Consider the following 23,065-nt stretch of genomic DNA (forward strand, 5'->3'; position numbering starts at 1 on the left):
ATAAATCAGAAGATTATAAAGGCATGTATAGAAGTTAGTACATTAATCATGGGTGACGTTAACTTTCTTGCGCATCGGGAAAATCAAATTGGCAGAAGGAGCCATTTGGGAGAATTCATAGAGTGTATTCGGGACAATTTCCTCGAACAATATGCTGTGGGTGCAACGAGGGGTCAGGATATTTTGGATCTGGTAATGTATAATGAGGCAGGTTTAATAAACAACCTCAGAGTAAAAGATTCCCCAGGAAATAGTGACCATAATCATTGTAGAATTAAGCATAAGGGGCTGTTTAGCTCACAGGGCTAATCGCTGGCTTTGAAAGCAGACCAAGGCCAGCAGCACGGTTCGTATTCCCGTAGCAGCCTCCCCGAACAGGTGCCGGAATGTGGCGACTAGGGGCTTTTCACAGTAACTTCATTTGAACTTCATGGGCCTCACGGTAGCATGGTGGTTAGCATCAATGCTTCACAGCTCCAGTGGTCCCAGGTTCGATTCCCGGCTGGGTCACTGTCTGTGTGGAGTCTGCACGTCCTCCCCGTGTGTGCGTGGGTTTCCTCCGGGTGCTCCGGTTTCCTCCCACAGTCCAAAGATGTGCGGGTTAGGTGGATTGGCCATGCTAAATTGCCCGTAGTGTAAGGTTAATGGGGGGATTGTTGGGTTACGGGTATACGGGTTACGTGGGTTTAAGTAGGGTGATCATTGCTCGGCACAACATCGAGGGCCGAAGGGCCTGTTCTGTGCTGTACTGTTCTATGATCTATAAGCCTACTCGTGACAATAAGCGATTTTCATTTTCATTTCATTCAGTTTGAGAGTGAGAAACTTAGGTCAGAAGCAACATTTGCTGAACTTAATTACAAGGGAATGAGGGCAGAGTAGGCTGGAGTGGACTGGGAAAGGAGTTTAGCAGAAAACATTGTTGATCAACAACGGCAGACGTTTATGAAAAAGGGTTAATGATTCACAACAATAATATATCCCAGTGAAGAAGGAGGATTCTAGGGTGGGTATAAATCAATCATGGTTGACAAAGCAAATTAAGGATAGTATTAAACTGAAAGAAAAAATATACAATGTGGAAAATGATAAACCAGAGGATTGGGAACGTTTTAAAAACCAACAAAAGATGACCAAAAAAAGAGAGGGAGAAGAGAAACCAAAATTGTAAACTAGCAACTTGTATAAAATCAGATAGTAAGGGATTCTTTAAAAATATAAAAAGGAAGTGAGAGGCCAAAGTGATCATAGGCCCCTTCGAGAATGAGACTGGGGAGATAATAATGGGGAACCAGGAAATGACAGAGGAGTTAAGTAAATACCTTGTATGAGTCTTCATGATAGAAAACACTGATAGCAGTCCAAAAATACTAAATAATCAAGGGGCAGAAGGAGGGGGAAATAAATACAGTAACAATCACTAGAGAAAAAGTACCCGGGAAACTAATGGGGCTAAAGATTGTTAAGTTCTCTGGAACTGATGTGGTGCATGCCAGGATATTAAAGGATGTAGCTACAGAGATAGTGGGCAGGATTCTCCGTCTAGTGACACCGGAATCACAAACTGCGATCTGGCAGAGTATCGGGCGTCAGCTGGGCTCCCAACGGAACTGTGCTCTGGCACTTCAATAGAGACGTGAATGCGTTCCGTGCTGGCACAGTAATTCGCCATGACCATATCAGCAACGGCCCGATCCGGTAGATCCGGCCTCCCACGATTATCTTCCTCCACCAGGCAGAAGCGTCGATGGCGCGGTTGACTTGTGGTATTTAAAATCGAGAAACAGGCTCAGTGGCTGATGAGGGAGAGTCAGGAGGTTTGCCAAGTTTCCAAAGGGCGGACCCATGGGCTGCCAGTTGTGCTGCTGGATGGGGAGGGATATATACCAGAGCCGGGGGAACAATAAGGGGCGACCAGGAGATGAGCCATAGGGATGGGTTGTCCCACCAGGTCAGGGGTGGCCAGGCACAGACCATCATTGCCGCGGTCTGCAAGGAAGCCATTTGGCTGTGCACCCACTGACTGCCCACTGTAGCCTGTAGATTCGCACCCCCAGCCATATGGGTGCCCCATCCCATAGGCCACCCCCTAGGAGCCCATAGACCCCAGCTGACCCATGGCATATCAAGTGTTGGCATACGCCAGTGCACCCATCCGAGGCGTTGCAGGGGCAGCAGGGAGCCGTGGGGCGTGCCTCAATCGGTGACCATGGCACCGACGGTGGCACACTGCCCTTGCACAGTGATACCATCAGCTGGCCCACTCTGTAGGACCACTGTCACTACTCCCTGCCTGCCCACTGCGGCCCTTTCCCCATCCATCCTTCCCCTAAGACAAGTAGGCACAACCGGTGTGCACTCAAAGGACCCACAGAACACCACAGCTATGGTCCAAACAGGTGTCGACTTCCCCTGGTTGAGCCCCACCCATGGGCCCTGCCCACCAAGCATGCCACCAAGCATGACACTGGCCGGTTGTGCACTGCGCCCCCCCCACCCTCCAAACCTGCGGCCACCCTGCTCACCTGAGGAGGACCCTCACAGTGGACACCACGGGAGGGCGCAGGATAGGGGCCGTGGAGCATATCACTGCCGGCAGGGATCGGTGGCGGGGTTAGAGGCTCCCCTGTTGTCAGGCACCGCCTGGGCCAGGGGTGCGGTGCGGAGGGCAAAGTGTCTGGGGAAATTGCCGGGGTGGGGGTCGGAATGGGGGGGGGGGGGGGGGGGTAGGACATGGGGGTGGAGGGGCTGCAATGCAATCCCGCTGGACCTGGTTGGGCAGGGAGTACTCACCATGCTAACATATCTGCACTTTACCCTCCACAGGAAATGGAATTTGTTATTGAACTAGGAGTGGTTGGTATCTGACTGGCCGATGCAGCCCCAGCCGATACCATGAAGCTGTTCAGGAGCTGCTCGGGGTGGGGCCCTGCAGAACAGGAGCCTTACCGAGAGGGGCAGGAGCTTGCCGGTGAGGGTGGAGAGCCAGCCGTCCAACAGGCCGAGGAAGAGGTAGGAAGGAGGCACAGCATCTGGCCTCATGGATACTAGCAGCGCCTGTTTCAAGGACCTGCTGGACTGAGTGTGTTGCCGAAAACTCTGGCTGAGCAGGGAGACCGTACGGCATATCTGCTGCATCAGGATGTATCTGACTCCACAGGGATTTGGTGGAGGGCACCCGTACCCGGTGGCCGTCAAGGGGATGGTCGCCCTGAACCCTTTTGCCACGGGGTCCTTCCAGGCGCTGAGTGGGAACCTGCCCAGGATCTCCCAGACCTCCGTGCACAGGTGCATCTGCTGCATAACAGAGGCCCTGTATACCTGGGCGACGCAATACATCAACCTGGATATGGACTGAAGCCACCAGGTTGCCCAGGCAGCGGGATTCGCTTCCATTGCCGGGATGTTCCAGATCCAGGGGTGATCAACAGGATACATGTCTCCCTGTGAGCACTGCCACATGAGGGGGTGCCCTTCACAAACCGAAAGGGATTCCATTCCCTCAATGTGCGATGTGACCACCACCTGCACATCATGTATATCTGCGCCCGATACCGAGGTAGCGTGAAAGTCTTCATCCTGGCGCACTCGATGGTACCGGTGATTCCTGACACTTCCGAGGCGCTCCCCCAGGTAAAGGGTTGGCTCCTGGGCGACAGGCATTACCAGCTGCGATCCTGGCTGATGATGCTTATCCGAGACCCCACATAGCAACGTGGAGAACTGATATAACAATACCCGTGCAGCGACCAGGAGCATAATCGAGCGGTGCATCAGCACATGGAGATGTAGTTCAGATACCTGGCCCTCTCTGGAGGGGTCCTCCAGTATAGCCCCAGGAGGGTCTCACATATCGAGGTAGCCTGCTGTGTCCTCTACAACATCGCGCAGCAGAGGGACGACATGCTGAAGGAAGAAGAACGCTGGGCCTCGTCCGATGAGGCGAATGCAGAAGAGGGCAGAAGGGCAGCCACTGGAGGCTACGCAATGTAGGTACCAGGGTCACTGCGCAAGGGATAATCTAATCATTTCCAGGTTCACCAACTAGGAGGCCTGATCATTGGCAGCTTGAATGTCCCATCCCAACGCATCCCCCCATGGCCAATTACACCTTCCCTTGTCCACCCTTCCTGCGCTCCACTCCCCGCCCCCTGCATCTGCACCTCCTTCCGTGTTTCCCATCTGCTTCATGACAGGATGCTGGCGCTGGGTTGACAGGATCAGTGGGTCCGGTCCATGGGATGGAGGATAATGATGACACTCTCCACGATCAGCTCTGGTGTTCCAACTCATTTGGAGAGGTCTGACTCCTGCCCAAGGTAGCACTTCCCACCCGCTGCCTGGGTGATCCCTGCATGCTTGCTGGTCATTCCATCACACGGTCGCATTGAACCCCTGGGGTGGCGGGTTGGGGATGGGGTCTGTGGCTGTGTGGGGTGGGGGGGGGGGGGAGGGGGGAGAGGGAGGGAAGAGGGCATGGTTGGGTACTGGGGTGCTGTGCGGTGATGGGTCACTCACAGGGCTGACCCGACCACACAATGTCCCCACATATCTGGCCCCGTCCCCTGCTGCCTGCAAGGGTGACCCTGAGATGGCCTCTGACTGCCCTGGGGGCCCTGGTCCGAATCCACCTTCAACACACGTGCCCAACACCAGTGCCCTCTCACCCACCCCACCTGGCACATTCTCTGCTCCCAGCCTTCAGATAGGGCAACAAGGAAGTTTGGTATATTGGTGAACAGGTGTTTATTGTGATATGTACAAGTATTGTGCCCGGGCCCTTATCACTAACTTATGTGCTTCAGCCGTGCCAACTTTAGTGGTGTCTAACTTCCTCGCCTTACATGCCCGAGCGCTCCTTCTAGTGAATCCCCTAGGTGGAGGTGGCCTGCTGTGTTTCTGGCCCTGCGACCTGGACTTTGGATGCCGTCCTCTGGAGCAACCGAGCCCTAATGGGCCTTCGGGATTCATAGATGGCGTGGCGCTGCTCTAAGCTGCCCGCTGCCCATTGGATGCGCCGGGGTCAGATGTGGGGGATTCAGAGGCCCCGAGGTATTCCGACATCTCCCCTGCTGGAGCAACCGGCACGGGTCCCATCAGCTCCTCTTTCCCTGGGGTGCCTGATGGCCCCCGGGCTACTCCTTGGGATGGGGGCGCAGCCGGAGCAAGCCATCCGCTGCCGGTCTTGGAGACCGGGCAGCACGGTAGCACAGTGGTTAGCACAATTGCTTCACAGCTGTAGGGCCCCAGGGTCGATTCCCTGCTTGGGTGACGTTCTGTGCGGAGTCTGCACGTTCTCCCCGTATGTGCGTGGGTTTCCTCCGGGTGCTCCGGTTTCCTCCCACAGTCCAAAGATGTGCAGATTAGGTAGATTGGTGAAGCTAAATTGCCCTTAGTGTCCAAAATTGCCCTTAGTGTTGGGTCGGGTTACTGGGTTGTGGGGATAGGGTGGAGGTGTGGGCTTGGGTAGGGTGCTCTTTCAAAGAGCTGGTGCAGACTCGATGGGCCGAATGGCCTCCCTCTGCACTGTAAATTCTAAAAAAAAAGACCTGCACTCGTCTCGACCAGGGTCTCTATGCTCGCGGCCATGGAGCATAGGGACCGGGAACCTCCCTCTGGGTCTGAGCCACATCCCTCTGGGTCTGAGCCACATCCCTCTGGGTCTGAGCCACATCCCTCTGGGTCTGAGCCACATCCCTCTGGGTCTGAGCCACATCCCTCTGGGTCTGAGCCACATCCCTCTGGGTCTGAGCCACATCCCTCTGGGTGTGATTTAGATCAGGCAGCAATGCCCTCGATGCCCACAGTCATGACCCACTGTGACTGGGCCAGGTTCTGGAGCGCCGCTGCAATGTCCAGGTGGCCCTGGTACATGGCTCCCTGTGACAGGGCCGCCCTGTCCTGTGCCTCAGCTACTGTCTGCCCCAGGGTTTGAATATCTTGACCCATAGCCGATACCTTTGCACCCAAGGCCTCCACCGTGGACGCCACCCATGCGGTGCTGGCCTGGGTGTCACACATTGTTGGTGCTGCCTCCTGCCCATGCAGGTAGTTGGACTCCCCAAACTGCACCTGCAGGTGCTGGATGGTCGCTGGCAGCCTCTCATGCAGTCCCTGGCTCTGCAGCTGCATCTCCAACATTTATGGGACCTCCCTTTCCAGAAGCACAAGACCTGTCTGGAGAGCAGCTAATCCCTGGGGTCGGGTGGCCCTCTGACCACCGCCCCCTCGGGGATTCCTACCTCCATCTGAAGGACTGCTGCCTGCATTTGGTGGGCACCAGAGAGTGTTCCAGGAGCCTCTTCACTAAAATGCCCAACTGAGGAGAGTGTTTCTGGGATGGTGGAGGGTGTCGGTGACAGCAGTGACAAGAAGTCAGTGTCGTCCCCGGACAAGTGCTCCGGTATGTCGGAGAGGGGAACACGGGTCACCAGCAGGTCCCGCCTCATCAGCAGATGAGCTGCAGGCTTATGGCTGGGGGTGGGGGCCCCAGATGGACCTGCCTCGTCGCAAGATCCTGCAAGACAGAAGATACAACGCATGGACAGATCGCAGGTGGGGGTGATCATTCCATAGGGACATCACAATTCATTGTGGACTCACTGCCCGCTCTCCAGCCCCACCGACCAGGTCCATCACCCTCTGCTCTGCGATAGTGAGGGTCCGCAGGCCCAGCGGGCCCCCTCCGGTCTTTTCTCGTTCCTTGCGGTTGTGGACTGCCTTCTCCTGGGGGGGACAGATAATGCACAGCGTGAGACACTCGCACAAGGGCAGCATAGGGGATCTGCGGCCAGTGACCTGTGTGTGAGGGGCACCTGACCATAGCGGGCGTAATGTAAGTTGGCATGTGGTACGGGGTGGGGTGCACGCGGACTGCCGGTGGGTTGGGTTTTATTACCTTTTAGGGAGGGGACGGCGGCGCTACGGGTGTTGTGGTTATATGCATCATTATAAATACACAAGGGGTTAATGCAAATACACCAAGACGAAGTAAACACTAGAGGGAGCACCAGAGACATCATGACATACAGACATACAGCTAATGAACACATAGAATAGGACACGACCAATGGGCAGTCAAGACACCCAGAGGTGACACTGCCACCCATATAAAAGGACAGGGTACACATGCTCTTTCTCTTTCCGCAAGCAACACTCAGAGAGAAGGACAGGGGCAGATCAGAAGCATCACACCCACCGCATGGCTTAGAGCAGACTGGTTAGTTGGACTGAGTTACTACAGCACGATTAGCAGGAGAGTCAAACTCAAGTTGGAGAACTGTTAACTGTTCAATAAATGTGGTAAACCTATCTCCAAGTCTGAACCTTCCTTTGTCAGAGCATACATCAAGGGAGCAGCTTATGCGACATGAAGAACCATGACACAACAGGTGTGTGGGACAGGCCTTGGTGGTGGTGACTCACACTGGCTGACCTGGGAGGTTGCCCATCCTCACACAGCGCTGCCCATCAGTCCACTGGGGGTGGGGATGCAGGGATGCGGTGATGGCCGTGCGGAGTGTGAGATGCGGGCGGTTCCAGGGGCATGGAGCTGGAGACTCACCCTGGATGCCCAGAGGAGGTAGTGCAGCTTTTTCCTGAACTGCTGCCCGGTCCTGGCGGTGGGGCCCAAGGCGTTCACGGCCTGTGCCACGGCACAATCTCAGAGTGAAAGGGTCACACATTTAAGACAGCGATGAGGTGGAATTTCTTCACTCATAGGCTAGTGAATCTGTTGAATTCTTTATCACAGAGAGCTGTAGAGGCTAGGTCGTTCGGTATGTTCAAGATTAAGATGGACAGATTTTTAAAGAGTAAGTGAATCAAGGGTTCTGGGCATAATGTGCAGAAGCGGAGGTGAAGATTATATCAGATCAGCCATGGTTGAATGGTGGAGCAGACTTGATGGGCCAAGAGGCCAACTTCTGCTCTAATGTTTTATGGTTGTATAAATAAATATGGCAAGGTTATTAAATTTATTCCACCCATACGTTGGGGCAGTAGGGAGAATGCAAGTGATTTTACTATTTTGGGAAAATTGTGTTTTAAAGAAAGAAAAGGACAATTAATTCAAGATGAAAGAACAAAACAATTTTAAAGGGGGGCAGTGCCAGGGGGCCCTCTGGGAGCTCCATTGGAGCAGTTCCTCTCGTCGGCTCTCGTGGGGGGAGGGGGGGGGGGTGTTCCCCTTGTGCATGTTGGCCTGGGAGGTCCCCTGTGTCCGTGTGTGAGGGAATCCTGGGCAGGATTCTGTGATCCTGAGGCTAAGTGTTGACAACATCAGAAACGCATTGTGCCGGCCCCGACGCAACGTGGTGCAGGACTACAGGGGCCGGCGCGGAAGAAATGGGACCCCCAGCCAGAGAGGCCGGTCCGCTGATCGGTGGGCCCCGATCATGGGCCAGGCCATATCAGAGGCCCCCCCCGGGGTCGGAGGCAGCGTGGTGCTATTCGTGTCGGTTGCGGGGATTCTCCGGCCCGGCCCGGGGCTGAGTGAATCCTGCCCCCTGTCTATCGGAGATCAGGGTTTACTGAAAAAGGCCAGCCCAAATTCAGGATTCCCGGCTGCTTGCTTTTTCAGGCCCTGCCCTGCACCCATGATGCCGTGGGCCGCGCCTGCAGACGTTTTCTGCACAGAGTATTGGGTTGTCTAACGAGAAAAGCTAATTGCGCAGCCTGCGAGCTGCACTCCTGTCTTCTCGCCTCAGCCGGCGGTCTGTAAAGAATGTAGAAGATTCCACCCAGTGTGTAGCACCTGGATAGGAAGTCCTGATCCCGTTTTTCCAACTGATGCAATTTTTTCCAGAAGAGGGAAGGGAGCAGGACATGATTCACACAAGAGCGTGACTCCAAACACAGTGGCACCAGCTAAACTTCACCTTAACCCACAATGTGGTGGCCATGCATTGATGGAAGAGACATAAATGCTCCTGAAGGGTAAATAAGGTCTATTTAAGTGTCATGATCTATGTTTGCTTTTAAATTCGTGCTCTTTAAATTTGAAATAAAAACAGGTTTCAGTCAGGTCAGTGAGAATTAAAAAACACATCTTCTGAGCTGCTTTGATTCCCAGGCAATCTGGTGCAGGTTAGGAAGAACATGACCATCTGTTCATGCAGGTTCAATTGAGTTCTTTTTTGACATTTACCAATGGCTATCATGTTATTATGGCTGAGTTCCAAATGCGATAATTACCTCAGCAGGGAGTTTGCAGTTGATTGACAGTTATGAAAGGTTATTAAAGGATTAGCTGCCTTTGATATGGAACCCGAATAGACTTTGATAGAATCCCAACAGTGCGGAAGGAGACCATTCAGCCCATCGGGTCTGCACCAATGCTCTGAAAGAGCACCCTACCTAGGACTTCTCCCCGTCCTCTCCCTGCAACCCCATCTGACCTGCACATACATGGACGTTAAAGGGCAATTTTAGCATGGTCAACCCACCTAACCTGCATATCTTTGGACTGGGGGAGGAAACGGGAGCACCCGGAGGAAACCCACGCACACACGGGGAGAATGTGCAAACTCCACACAGTCACCCAAGGCCGGAATTGAACCTGGGTCCCTGTGAGGCAGCATTGCTACCAACTGTGCCACCCATGGTTTGTTTTTAGAAGAGATTGAATATGTTGGGAAATTTAAAAGCTTTGAATTGGTTTCATGTTATAATATTGGAAGGGTATTTATTTTCTTCTCCCCATGGTTGTTGAGGTCTGCCAATGGTAGCTACTGGGTGAGTAGCTAGGGAGGTGGCATGGGTGTATGAAGGACCATGGGGTCTATGGTGGGGCATGAGGGTTATGTGAATGAGTTGGCAGGCAGGGACAATGGGGCTTACGATAGGGGAACAGCAAAATTGGTGAGGGGGTGTAAGTTTAGAAGGCTGGAAGGCCTAACAGCCGATAGAATAACTGGGGCCAAGTGTCATCAACCTTTGAGACCTTGTAGCCAAATCACCCAGGCACTCAACAGTCTCCGTGGCTCCCTAGGTTGTTTCTCTGGGGTGGCTGGGCCCGAATCTACACCACCCTCACCTCTGTGGAGTGAAAATTGAGTCTAATGCGGCCCTGGAATTCAGCTTGATTTGGATGTGTTGCTCCACTGAAACTCTCATGAACAAATGGAAGTGTGGCAATATTATTCAAGCTAAATAATTCATCTAATACTTTCATTTACCAAAGCACTTGTGTACGTTGGATCTGAAGTATCGTCCTCTAGAAACCTGGAGAGTCCGAAGTCGGAAACCTTGCACACAAGGTTGCTGTTGACAAGAATATTGCGAGCAGCCAGGTCTCTGTGCACATAGCTCATGTCTGCCAGGTACTTCATTCCGGCAGCAATTCCTCGCAGCATTCCAACCAGCTGGATAACTGTGAATTGTCCATCATTTTGCTGGAGAAGGAAGAGAGACTTCAATTTAGCTAACATTCTTACCAGTCACCAAGTGGCTCAAAGCGTTTTACTTTTGAAATGTAGTCACTGGTGGAAATGCGCAGCCAATATGTGCATAGGAAGATCACACAAACAGCAATGTGATAAAAACCCGGTTCGACCTGAAACTTTAATATTTTCCCTTGCCTGACATGTGCTGCCTGACCCTGATGCATGCTTCCAGTTCTCTCTTTGTTTCAAAACCAACTAAATGCTACTCCAGGGAGTGCTTTAGATAATTGAATCCAATAAAAATGGGGTATGTTTAGTCACTTTGCTTCATTCCGCAGAATAAGGGCAGTAAAAAGGATCAATGTAATATTTTTTTCTTGTTTTTCTGAATTAGTGGTTTAGTTTTGCGACATTGATAACTTTGGGAAGTTACTGAGCCCAATAATGGGGAGAGTGGATTCAGCACAAGGCAAACATTCATTAAAGCACATTCAGGAAAGTGTGCGAAGGAAAGGCAAAGCTTTTGTCATGTGAATGGCAGCTACCAGCAACTCATGAACAATGAATATTCCAATCAAATACTGCTTCATTTTTCAGCAGTGCTAAATTAACGCAGATTGACATTCGAATCAATAAAATACACTCCAGGGGATAAAGGGAAAATGTAGAAAGTTTACGTGTGGAGCTGCATATGGGAGATACAAGAGCTTGAGCTCTGCTCAGTCTATCAAATATCTCGGAAACATCACCTTTCAGATACTAATTTTCCAAGACAAAACACCAAGCTCACGTTGAATCATTAAATGATGGAGGAAGACTGATCCACTTTGAAAGAGCTATCGACTGAATACCAATCCCCCTGTGCTTTTTACATAGCCCAATGAATACTTTCCACTTTACAGCTTATCCAATTCCTGTTTGAAATTCCTGGTTTGAAAGTGACTATTGAATCTGCTTTGACCACCTTATCAGCCATTCACTGCATAAAAATTATGTTTCTTCACACTGCCAGGATATCTTTAGCAACCAGCTTAAATCTGTTCCTCTGGTTCCTGGTCCTGTTACCACTGGAAATATTTACTCTTCATTTACTTCATCAAAACTATTATTGAATTTGAACATCTCGAATAAATCTTCCCGTAACCATTTCTGCTCCAAGAACAATGGCCAGGAATCTCTCACACTGGGTCCCGGCCGGAGAAGTGCCGGGACCGGCGCGAATCGCGCCACACCGCCCCGCCGATTCTTCGGAGCGCAGAGAATTGGTGGCATTGGCACCGGTGGCACGGCGCCGGTCAGGGACTGCTCTACGCCCCCCCCCAACCCCCCCCCCCCCTCCGGCGATTCTCAGCCCGGGTGGGCTGAGCAGCCACGCTGAAAAAGCCGAGTCCCGCCGGAATTGTCCACACCTGCTCTTACCCGGCGGGACCTCGGCGTGGATGCATCTGGGGTGGCCTGGTTGGAGGGGGGGGGGGGGGGAGAGGGGTCCGACCCCTTGCGGGGCCTCCGCTATGGCCTGGCCCGCGATCAGGGCCCACAAATCGGCGGGCCGACCTTTTGGGGTGGAAACCTCTTTTGTTCTGCGGAGAAGGGAGCCACTGCGCATGTGCGGCAATCATGCAGGTCCCACTGCACAAGCGCAGACCCGCGGCGCCCATCTGACGCCGGGATCAGCAGCTGGAGCGGCGTGGGTCACTCCAGTGCCATGCTGACCCCCTGTAGGGCTCAGGCCATGTTGAAGGCGTCGAGAAATGCGACGGCATTTACGATGGCGTCAACACTTAGCCTCAGGATCAGAGAATCTCGCCCAACCTTCCTCCGGCCTTTACAAATAACAGAAATCCCCCATCCTTGACCGCACTCTCTTCAACAACTGTCATGGGAGTGTATCTTTAAGAAATCGGTGTTTATCAAATAGCTGCAGTGATGTCATTGTGTGGGTGGAGCTGGAATGTGAGTCTGTCTTTTACTTTTGTTTTGAGCTGGGGGCTGTTTTTGGCTCTGTGTTTAACTTTTGGTTTAGACCTTTGGAAGCTGGATAAAGACAGAGACGTCTTGTGTGTGTGTGTCTCTGCAGGTTAAAAAGGTGTCTCCAGATCACTTGATAACTTCTAAGTAATAGCTGTTTTCTGTAAGGAATTTAAACCTACTGTTTTGTGCAAACAAAGGTGTGTTGACTTATCGATGTTGTTAAGAAAGTTATTAAGGGTTACCTATAGAGTATTGTATCTGTGGGGATTATCAGTGTTGGTAGTTGATAAGCTGTTTCCTGTTTGTTTACAAAGTGTTAACTGAATTCATAGAATAAACATTTTATTTTGTTTTAAAAATACTTAAGGTCTCTGTTGTATAATAGCTGGAGAGTGGACCCTTGTGCTCCCCATAACCAAAATCTATTAAAAGTTGTTGGTCAGGTGAACTCCATGATATACTTTGGTGTTCTCTAAACCCTGGCCCATAACACAACTATTCCAAGGCCTTGACATCCTTTCTTAAATGTGCGCCCAGAATTGATCACAAGCTGAGGACCGTGTCGCGTCTTTTCGTCCGACGTCACTTCGTCCAACGACACTTCGTCCACGTCTTTTGGTCCAACGTCTTTTTGTCCGCCCGTCTTTTGGTCCAACGTCACTTCGTCCAATTATCCAATTACAAATTAACTCCGTATAAAACCATTTAATTGATAAAATGCAAGTACAATACAGCAAGTGAATTTAATTGCTAAAATGCAAGTAATTGATAAAATGCAAGTAAAATGCAAGTTGAAAAATGCAGTTAAAAAGTTAAAAAATCTAAAAATGCAGTTAAAAAATCTAAAAGTTTACTAATTACTTAAAATTCCCGAAATTACTTAAAATTGATGTAAATTGTAAATCCGCACTGAACATAGACTTCTTTTCTCACATCTCCAGTATTCTTTTCCTAGGTTTGCACTGCTCGATTTGTTGAAGAATGTTGCTTACAATTTACATCAATTTTAAGTAATTTCGGGAATTTTAAGTAATTAGTAAACTTTTAGATTTTTTAACTGCATTTTTAGATTTTTTAACTTTTTAACTGCATTTTTCAACTTGCATTTTACTTGCATTTTATCAATTACTTGCATTTTGGCAATTAAATTCACTTGCTGTATTGTACTTGCATTTTATCAATTAAATGGTTTTATACGGAGTTAATTTGTAATTGGATAATTGGACGAAGTGACGTTGGACCAAAAGACGGGCGGACAAAAAGACGTTGGACCAAAAGACGTGGACGAAGTGTCGTTGGACGAAATGACGTCGGACGAAAAGACATAGCACCGCTAAGGACGAGTCACTGTCGTATAAAGGTTGTGAAAACAAACATACGAACAAGGAGCATGATTGGGCCATTCGGCCCCTTGAACCTGCCCTGCCATTCAATACGATTATAGCTGATCTGATGGTAACCTCAAATCTGCATCCCGCCTATCCCCAATAAACTATCACTACCCCCACTCCCCACTAGCTTACCAAGAATAAACTATCACTACCCCCACGCCCCACTAGCTTACCAAGAATAAACTATCACTACCCCCACGCCCCACTAGCTTACCAAGAATAAACTATCACTACCCCCACACCCCACTAGCTTACCAAGAATAAACTATCACTACCCCCACTCCCCACTAGCTTACCAAGAATCCATCCAGCTCTGCCTTAAAAATCTTCAAAGACTCTGCTTACACCGCCTTTTCAGGAAGAGTGGGCGGGATACTCTCAGCCCAGGGTCTGGGCCGGAGAATCGCCTCGACCGGTGTGAATTCCGCCACGCCACCCCGAAGCGATTCTCCGCAGAGCAGAGAATCAGCGCCAATGCGTAGTCGGCGCGACCCCGGTCGGGGGCCACTCTACGTGGCCCCGCTGGCGATTCTCGGCCCGGCATGGGCCGAGCGGCCATAACAGAAAACTTGAGTCCCGCCGGCACCGTTCTAATCTGCACTCAGCCGGTGGGACCTTGGCGTGGAATGGTCCGGGGCGCCCCGTGTGGGGGGAGGGGGGCATCGACCGGGGGGGCTTCTGCTGTGGCATGGTCCGCGATCGGGGCCCACCGATCGGAATGCCAGCCTCTCGGGCTGGGGAGGCCTCTTTTCGTCCGCGATGGCCCCTGTAGCCCTACGCCATGTTGTGTCGGGGCCGGCGCGGAGAAGGGAGCCACTGCGCATGCGCGCGTTGGCACCGGTGTCACTGTGCATGCGTGGACCCCGCGGTGCCCAGTTGACACCGGGATCAGCAGCTGGAGCGCTGTGGGCCGCTCCAGTGCCGTGCTGACCGCCTGTCGGGGCCAGGAGTGCTGACCCTGAGGCCTTGTTGACACCGTCGAAAAACGAGACGGCATTTCCAGCGGGGTCAACACTTAGCCTCAGGATCAGAGAATCCCGGCCAACGTTTCAAAGACTCGCGGCCCTTTGAGTGAAAACTTTTCTCCTTGTCATTGTCCTAAATAGCGATGCCTTATTTTTACACAGTGACCCGGAGTTCTAGTCTCTCCCACAAGAAGAAACAACCTCTCCACATTCACCTTGTCAAGCTGCCTGAGAATCCTAAAGGTTTCGATCTCGCCACCTCTTCAAAACTCGAGCAGATACAAAGCCTGTCCAAACTTTCCTCATAACACGAGCCGCCAATTCCTGGCAATTCTTCTCTGAGCTGTTTCCAACACATTTACATCTTTCCGTAAATAAGGTGACCAATACTGTACACAATATTCCAAATGTATGTCCTTGAATTCCTCTATTAAAGCCAAGGATCCCAACTGCGTTAACATTCTCCTCAACTTATCCTGCTATCTTCAAGGATTTCTGTACATCCTCCCAGGGTCTCTCTGCCCCTGCATTGCTTTTAGTAGGGCATCATTTAGTTTACATTGCTGCTCCTCATTCTTCCCACCAAAATGTGTCGCTTCATATCTTGCGGCATCAGATTTCATTGCCACATGTCTGTCCTTTTCTCAGTCTGTTCTGACCTTAAGAAATGAATTATTATCTGCCGCATTGCTTCGTACTTTTCCAGTTTCTTTCGTTCATAACTCAGGCCTCTAAAATTATCTCCCTTATTTAGACCATGGAATTCCTTCAGTGCTGACAGAGGCCATTTGGCCCATCAAGTGTGAACTGACCTTCTGAAGGAGCTCCCTCCCCACCGAGGCCCACTGCCAGGCCCTATCGCCGTAACCCCATCTAACCTGCACATCCTTGGACACTAAGGGGCAATTCAGCATGGCCAGTCCATCTAATCTGCACATCTTTGGACTGTGGGAAGAAACCGAAACACCTATGCAGACACGGGGAGTAAGTGCAAACTCCACATAGTCACCCAAGGCTAGAATTGAACCCAGGTCCCTGGCACTGTGAAGCAGCAGTGCTAACTACTGCGCCACCGTGCCACCCCAGTGCTCAGAGTGAGACATGTTGGGTGTCATGGTAGCACAGTGTTAGCACTGCTGCATCACAGCCCAAGAGACCCTGGTTCAATTTCAGTCTTGGGTCAATTCCAGTTAGTGTGGAATTTGCACATTCTTCCTGTGTTTGTGTGGGTTTCCTCCAGGTTCGCCCCACAGTCCAAAGATATGCAGGTGTAGTGGAGTTATGCTGTGGGGGTGCGCATCCAACTGGAGTGCTCTTTCAGAGAGTTGTGCAGACTCAATGGGCCAAATGGCCTCCTCCTGCACTGTAGGTATTCTGAAATGAAAATCGCTTATTGTCACGAGTAGGCTTCAAATGAAGTTACTGTGAAAAGCCCCTAGTCGCCACATTCCGGCGCCTGTTCGGGGAGGCTGTTACGGGAATCGAACCGTGCTGCTGGCTTGCCTTGGTCTGCTTTCAAAGCCAGCGATTAGCCCTGTGAGCTAAACAGCCCCTGTGGATACTTTTCGAGATCCCGGCTTCACCCAGCTCCATATTTAAGAATTTTTTTAAGAAACGTGCTGCAGTTTCATAGAATCATAGAATTTACAGTGCAGAAGGAAGTCATTCAGCCCGTCGAGTCTGCACCGGCTCTTGGAAAGAGCATTAAGCCCACACCTCCACCCTATTCCCGTAACCCCACCTAACCTTTTTGGACACTAAGGGCAATTTATCCAGGCCAATCCACCTAACTGGCACATCTCTGGATTCATGGAATGGTGACCAGAATGCTGCACAATTCAATCATGAGCCATTCTGACTTATTTTCCACTGTCCTTGTAACATTCAATTGGCTTTGTTGATGGTTGATTGTTGCCGGGACAGCTTTCCAGGTTTAAAACAAGCACCCAAGCTAAAAATATAGAACATAGAACATAGAACAGTACAGCACAGAACAGGCCCTTCATGTTGTGCCGAGCAATGATCACCCCACTCAAATCCACGTATCCACCCTATACCCGTAACCCAACAACTCCCTCCCCTTAACCTTACTATTAGGACACTACGGGCAATTTTAGCATGGCCAATCCACCTAACCCGCACATCTTTGGACTGTGGGAGGAAACCGGAGCACCCGGAGGAAACCCACGCACACACGGGGAGGACGTGCAGACTCCACACAGACAGTGACCCAGCCGGGAATCGAACCAGGGACCCTGGAGCTGTGAAGCATTGATGCTAACCACCATGCTACCATGCTGCCCATGGTAGGGTTAAACACAGGAACATTCCAGTCAGCTATGCCCCACCCCCATCCCATTCCACCGCCATCCCCCTCGTCCCCCTTGCCCAGCTCCCACCCCTCATCCATACTCTCTACCCGTGATATTTGTAAAGACCGAAATATATATTATTTGATTCTGCATCTGGATCAGGAATTAAGGGACGGGATTCTCCCATTCGGCAGCAGAGTGTCCATGATGTCGGAAACGCCGTCGCGTTTCACGATGGCGTGAACGGGCCGCTGGGAGTACCGATTCTGGCACCTACAGGGGGCCAGCACGGCGCTAGAGCTGTTCACGGCGCTCCAGCCTTCCATCCCAGCGCAAACTGTGCACCACGGAACTGTGGCCTACCTCAACGCGCTGGCCCCGACGCAACATGACGCGGGAGTTCAGGGGCCGGTGCAGAAGAAAATAGGCCCGGGAAGCGAGAGGCCGGCCCGACGATCAGTGGGCCCCGATCGAGGGCTGGGCCCTAAGGAGGCCCCTCCCCGGGTTCGGAGCCCCCCTCCCCCCCCCCTCACAGGCCGCCCCCTGACCCAGCGCGCAGAGTTCCCACTGGCTGCGACCAGGCGTGGCCGGCGCCGGCGGGACTCTGCCTTTTTAGAGTGGCCACTCGGCCCATCTGGGCCGGGGAATCGGTGGACCGGCCACGTACAGCGGCCCGCTACTGGTGCCGCGCCAAACACGCCGGCGCCAATGGCGCTGATTCTCCCAGGCGAGGCGGCGTGACCCGGTTATGGGGATTCTCCGGCCCGGCCCCGGGGTGGGAGAATCCCGCCCAAGTTCTTTGAGATGTTAAGAGATGGTAATTTACAAGGTTCCAGGCAGATGCCATGGACTGCATGTCGTAACAGGCCCAAGAGTTCCTGGCAAGTATAGGGTGTGAGTAGGAGACAGGCCCGGTCCTTTAATTAAAGGTTTCGGCCAACGGGGGTCATTGGAAATCTGCATGGCACAAAACCAATAATCGCAGGACTCATACAAGGGGAATGCCAGGACCATGAGAGGGAACCTAGGAAGAGGTCCCAGTGGGGGAGAGGTCCCAGGGTGAGAGAACCCAGAGGCACAGACCACAGGGGAAGGATTCACTGAAAGGAATCCACCATTAGGAACCACTATGGAGATAAACCACTGGGGAGAGGAGCAAAGGAAGAGGCTCCAAGGAGCAAAGGTGCTGTTGTTGGCAGGTTCCAGTTAGTGAGGGGAAACCCTAGAGAGCTGAAAAGACAGCAGGAGGTCAGTGACTGCAACCCTTTGAAGCTCAACCTGATTGAAGAGCTGGAGTTGTGCTCCTGAATCAGTGCTGGAGTGCACTTCGGGAAGCCAGCCAACACAGTCTCAGGGCAAGACATTTCATCAGAAGGTGAACAGTTGAAGCCGCTCCTAGTTGGACTGACCTTGGAAGGAATTCAAAGGCTAAATCATCAAAAATAAAGACTTAAAGACTTGTGAATGGAGTTTTAACGAGATTGTGTAACTCACTGTGAACACTGATGTCTGGGCGGATTGTTAAGAAATCTCCAGGATGTGTCTTGGGCACTTCTACCACTTATTGTGCAGTGTGGTGTGTTCACACACAGTCAATGGGGAGGCAGTGGCATAGTGGTTTTGTCACTGGACTAGTAATACAGAGACCCAGAGGGTAATGCTCTGGGAGCATGGGTTCGAATCCCAGCAGGCCAGTTGTTGTAATTTGTATTCAATAAAAATCTGGACTTAAAAGTCGAAAGATGATCATGAAACCATTGTCGATTGTCATAAAACCCCATCTGGTTCACTAATGTCCTTTAGGGAAGGAAATCTGTCATCCTGTGGGTCTGGCCTATATGTGACTCCAGACTCCTAAATGCCCTCAGGCATGGGGGCAACAAATACTGGTACAGTCAGCGACACCCACATCCCATGAATGAATAAAAAGAAATGTTTGCCTGTCAATCCACTTGTTTGTAATGTTAATGCAAGATACGTAATTTAACTTGTTTTACTTTTCAGACTTTGTATCGTAAAGTTTGTTTTGCTTGTTTAAAACCGTGCAATCTTGAGGCTTTATTCTCTTTCCTGCACTTTCAACACAAAGTTACTGATCCGTTACAGGTTCATAACAGAATAAATAGGAAGCACTGATGCCTGCTCCAAAACTCCTTCCAAAAAATGGGCTATTCTGAATACTGATATTGTTGGGTATCCTTTGTTGAGGGGAATTAAGCGAATGTGCAGCCTAACCGAATAATTGGTGTACGTTTATTAATAATTATGATATGACCTAAATATGGAGCAGGGAGAAATGGGGATCTCGAAGAACATTGCCAGCATCTGCTCAGCATCGGAACGTCACTCCCTGCATCCGATCACTACCTTCCTGCCCCTCCCAGTCCAATCATTAGTCCACCCAATAGCTCACCTCCATGTCCCAAGTGCTCCAAGGTCCCATCACCCCTCCACTTATTCTGTTAGGAAAACAAAGGTAGTTTTAAGGGATTTATATTTGTATTGGTAAACATTAGAAATTAAGTGGGTTTAATGTAATGTTTCTGTGCCTGGAAGGGTAAAATCTACAGTTAGATTCATGCTGGTCAAAGGTGTCTGTAAATGTGGGGGTTGGTTAAGTTGCAACTGTGGTTCTATTGTGCTTAGAGAGGGCTACGGTGTGATGAATAAATAAAGCAGCAGCGGTCACTTAGGAACTGGGGTTGCGTAAGGTCAAGAAGCTTGTAAGTTTTAGTTTAACTAATTTGTGGGCAGTTGGAGATAGGTAGTGAGAGAGAACACAGCTCTCACAGCTCTGTAAGAAGCAGTTGGTTTTAGAACGCTTGAGGGAACATCTTTCTCACCCTTACTGGAAGAAAAGCTATACTATGGAGTAATGGTTAAGAAAACAGATGGTGGAAGCAGATGCTGGAAATCTAAAGACCAGCTAGTTAAGGAAACTTGAGAAATGAAGAGAGGTTTCCGATAACTCTGGAGTTAAGTGAAGAGAGAGCAAGATATGGTTCAAAAGAATTCAAGGAAGAGTAAGCAAAGAGTTGTGAGTTAAAGAAACGATTGCAGTAACCAGATTTATAGTGGGACAGTAGCCTTGAAAGGTAAATCAAATGTCTGATGCCGTTTTAATACAGCCTGAGAATCAAGAGTTAAAGAAATTATGTTTGTTCAGCAGTCAAGGCAAACAAATTCTAAAGGGGTGAGTGTAAAATCTTGGACTTGATTCACTGTTCAAAGTGGAACAGATGTTTTGTTTAAAAGTGCTATTTGGAAAATCTACTCTAGATTTCGGAACACAAACCATGAAGGCAAAGCACGATTATTAGAGAAGGGCTTATAGCATGTTATTGGAGCGGAGATTGGAAACTCTCATGTGATCATCATTTGGGTGGCACGGTGGCACAGTGGTTATCTCTGCTGCCTCACAGCACGAGGGACCCGGATTTGATTCCAGCCTTGGGTGACTGTCTGCCCGGCCATATGTGTTCTCCCTGTGTCTGTGTTGGTTTCCATCAGTGCAGAACTGATGGACCAAATAGTCTCCTTCTGCACTATAGGGATTCTAGGGAAAAATCTAGGGGGGGGACTCTGAGGAGAAATCCGCAGACACTAACTTGGGTTCAGAGTGGATTCTGAGCATTTTACCACAGTCACCTTGTGTGCTTAAATGGGACTTTATGTGTTAATGAGACCATTGTGTTCCATGTTAAATCTTTGTGTATTTGGTGAGCTGAGGGGGAGTAAAAGAGTATTTTATAATAATCCAACTTTTCATGTTCAAGAAATGTTTTTTCTTATCATTAAACCTAATTAGCGGTCCTATGACTTATTATTTTTAAAATAAATTTAGAGTGCCCAATTCACCATTTCCCAAATAAGGGTCAATTTATCGTGGCCAATCCACCTACCCTGCACATCATTGGGTTGTGGGGGTGAAACCCACGCAAACAAGGAGAGAATGTGCAAATTCCACACGGACCGTGACCCAGAGCCGGGATCGAACCTGGGATCTGGCGCCATGAGGCAACAGGGCAAACCCACTGCACCACCGTGCTGCCCTTCCTGTGACTTTTATAAAGCAATAATGACATTATCTTGAGCCAGAGTTCCATTCTGGGATCTTCCCGGTCACCTGGGATTATGGAACTTCCGATCACATGACCGGCCGCGGCTCTGAGGTTCTGCAGTGCAGGCTGGGAGTTACGGTCACTGCTGGGATTACAGGAAGCCACCCCACCCCAAGAAGCCGAGGCATGTCTATTAAAACTTCATGACAAACATACAGTTTTTCAAAATTTAATGAGGAGAAAGAAACAAATTGGGCCAGCATCTCTGTTTCTGAGACTGGGGGCTTGATTCTCCCATTCTGCGGCTATGTCCGCAGGATCGGTCTGGCCGTATGACCAGAAAGTTGCCGCTGCCCCTGCACCGATCCTCCGCTTGGCGGGGGGGGGGGGGGGGGGAGGGGGGCTAGCAGCCGTGCCGCGTAAAGCCTGGCTTTACCTGCAGATATGACCGCAGAATGGCCAGGCCCGTGGGCGCGCATGCTCTCGGGGGCGGCCGCACCATACAGCATGGCACCGGCCGCGTGCAGACCCGGTCTGCCAAACCTGCCCCCCTGTAACCCCCCCTCGCCACCCCCATCCTGAGGCCATCCCGACGACGTGCGGCATACTCCTCGAGGGGGTGGATCACCGGAAAAACGGCGAGGCCCCTGTTTCCAGAGTAAAAATGGATTCTCCGGCTGATCGCCAAATGCGATTTCGGCGACGGCGGTCTGAGAACTCAGCCCTAAGTGTCGACGCCAACGGAGAATCCGTGGACTTTCACGTCAGAAAGATCGGCGCAGGGGCAGCATGTGGCACAGTGATTATCACTACTGTGTATGGCGTGAGGACCTGGGTTCAAATCCCAGCCCTGGGTCACTGTCCGTGTGGAGTTTGCACATTCTCCCCGTGTCTGCTTCACCTCCACAACCCAAAGATGTGCAGCGTAGTTGGATTGGCCATGCTAAATTGCTCCTTAAATGGAAACAAAAATAATTGGGTACTCTAAATTTTTTCAAAAAAAGAAAGATTGGCACCACACCTGGATCGATTCCGTTACCGGTGAGTAGCCAGCACCAGGGCCGTGTGGAACAACATCGAATCCCATGAAAAACAGTGCGGGATTCGTTGTGTCCAGGACACTCGCAGGGCTGAGAAGCTGCAGCCACGCATAAACAATACATCCCCCCCCCCCCCCCCCCCCCCCCCCACCCCCGCCCCACACACTCACTGATCGGGGCCGAAAATGTTTGTCATGAAGTGACATGTGCTGGAGCGCCCATACAGCTGATGGGTCGGCTGGGGCCAGAGGGCACCCATGGGGGTGCCCCAGGGTGGGTCACCTATATTAACCAGGGTACCAGGTTTAAAGCGGGCTGTCAGTGGCATGCGGAGCTGCATGGCTGCCTTGCCGGTTGCGGTAATGATATTGCATACCCGTCCACCCTGACCCCACTGCCCACCTCCTGGCCACCCCCCACTACTCCTCCCTCTAGCCCTGGCAGAAGGCCCCCGGCCAGCAGAACGACTGTCGGTGAAGTATGGTGGTGCTGGACACTGTCCGTACATCCTCTCTCTCTCTCTCTCTCAGCAGCCACCTTGCCAGCTGCACGATTTGAGAGGGCACACGTGGGCTGCGCCATCGGGAACTCGGCCCATTGGAGGTAGAGAATCGTGGGTGGGTCCGCTACCGATATGCAAACGGTGTTTCAACGAAGCGCGGCGTACGTTGCATTGACCCCGTTTTTGAAGAGACGGAGCATCGTGATTCAGCTTCTCCGCCCGGTTGCATGCCCCGTTTTCGGCATTGTCTAACGGAGAATCCTGCCCATTACATTTTCATATTCTATATTTCCAGGACCAATAAATTATGAGTGTAAAAATTCTATCAGTAAAAATGTCTGCCAGTTGGTAACCTGCATCATCCCATTGTATCATGGGAGAGCACGTTTATCCTGCCAAGCCCACGCCTCAGTCTTCTCTCGGTCACATTTTGTGTTG

General features: G+C 51.0%; 1 protein-coding gene across 2 annotated transcripts in view; it reads right to left on the reverse strand.

Annotated features, from left to right (window-relative positions):
• LOC119979364 (ephrin type-B receptor 2) overlaps positions 1-23,065 on the reverse strand; it is a 715,489-nt gene that overhangs the window by 28,813 nt on the left and 663,611 nt on the right. For both annotated transcript variants that reach the window (XM_038821482.1, XM_038821481.1), the window contains one exon: positions 10,179-10,394. In XM_038821482.1, the coding sequence (XP_038677410.1) occupies positions 10,179-10,394 (216 nt within the window). The remainder of the gene's footprint in view (positions 1-10,178; positions 10,395-23,065) is intronic.

This window comes from Scyliorhinus canicula, chromosome 16, assembly GCF_902713615.1.
Source record: "Scyliorhinus canicula chromosome 16, sScyCan1.1, whole genome shotgun sequence".
NCBI lineage: Eukaryota > Metazoa > Chordata > Chondrichthyes > Carcharhiniformes > Scyliorhinidae > Scyliorhinus > Scyliorhinus canicula.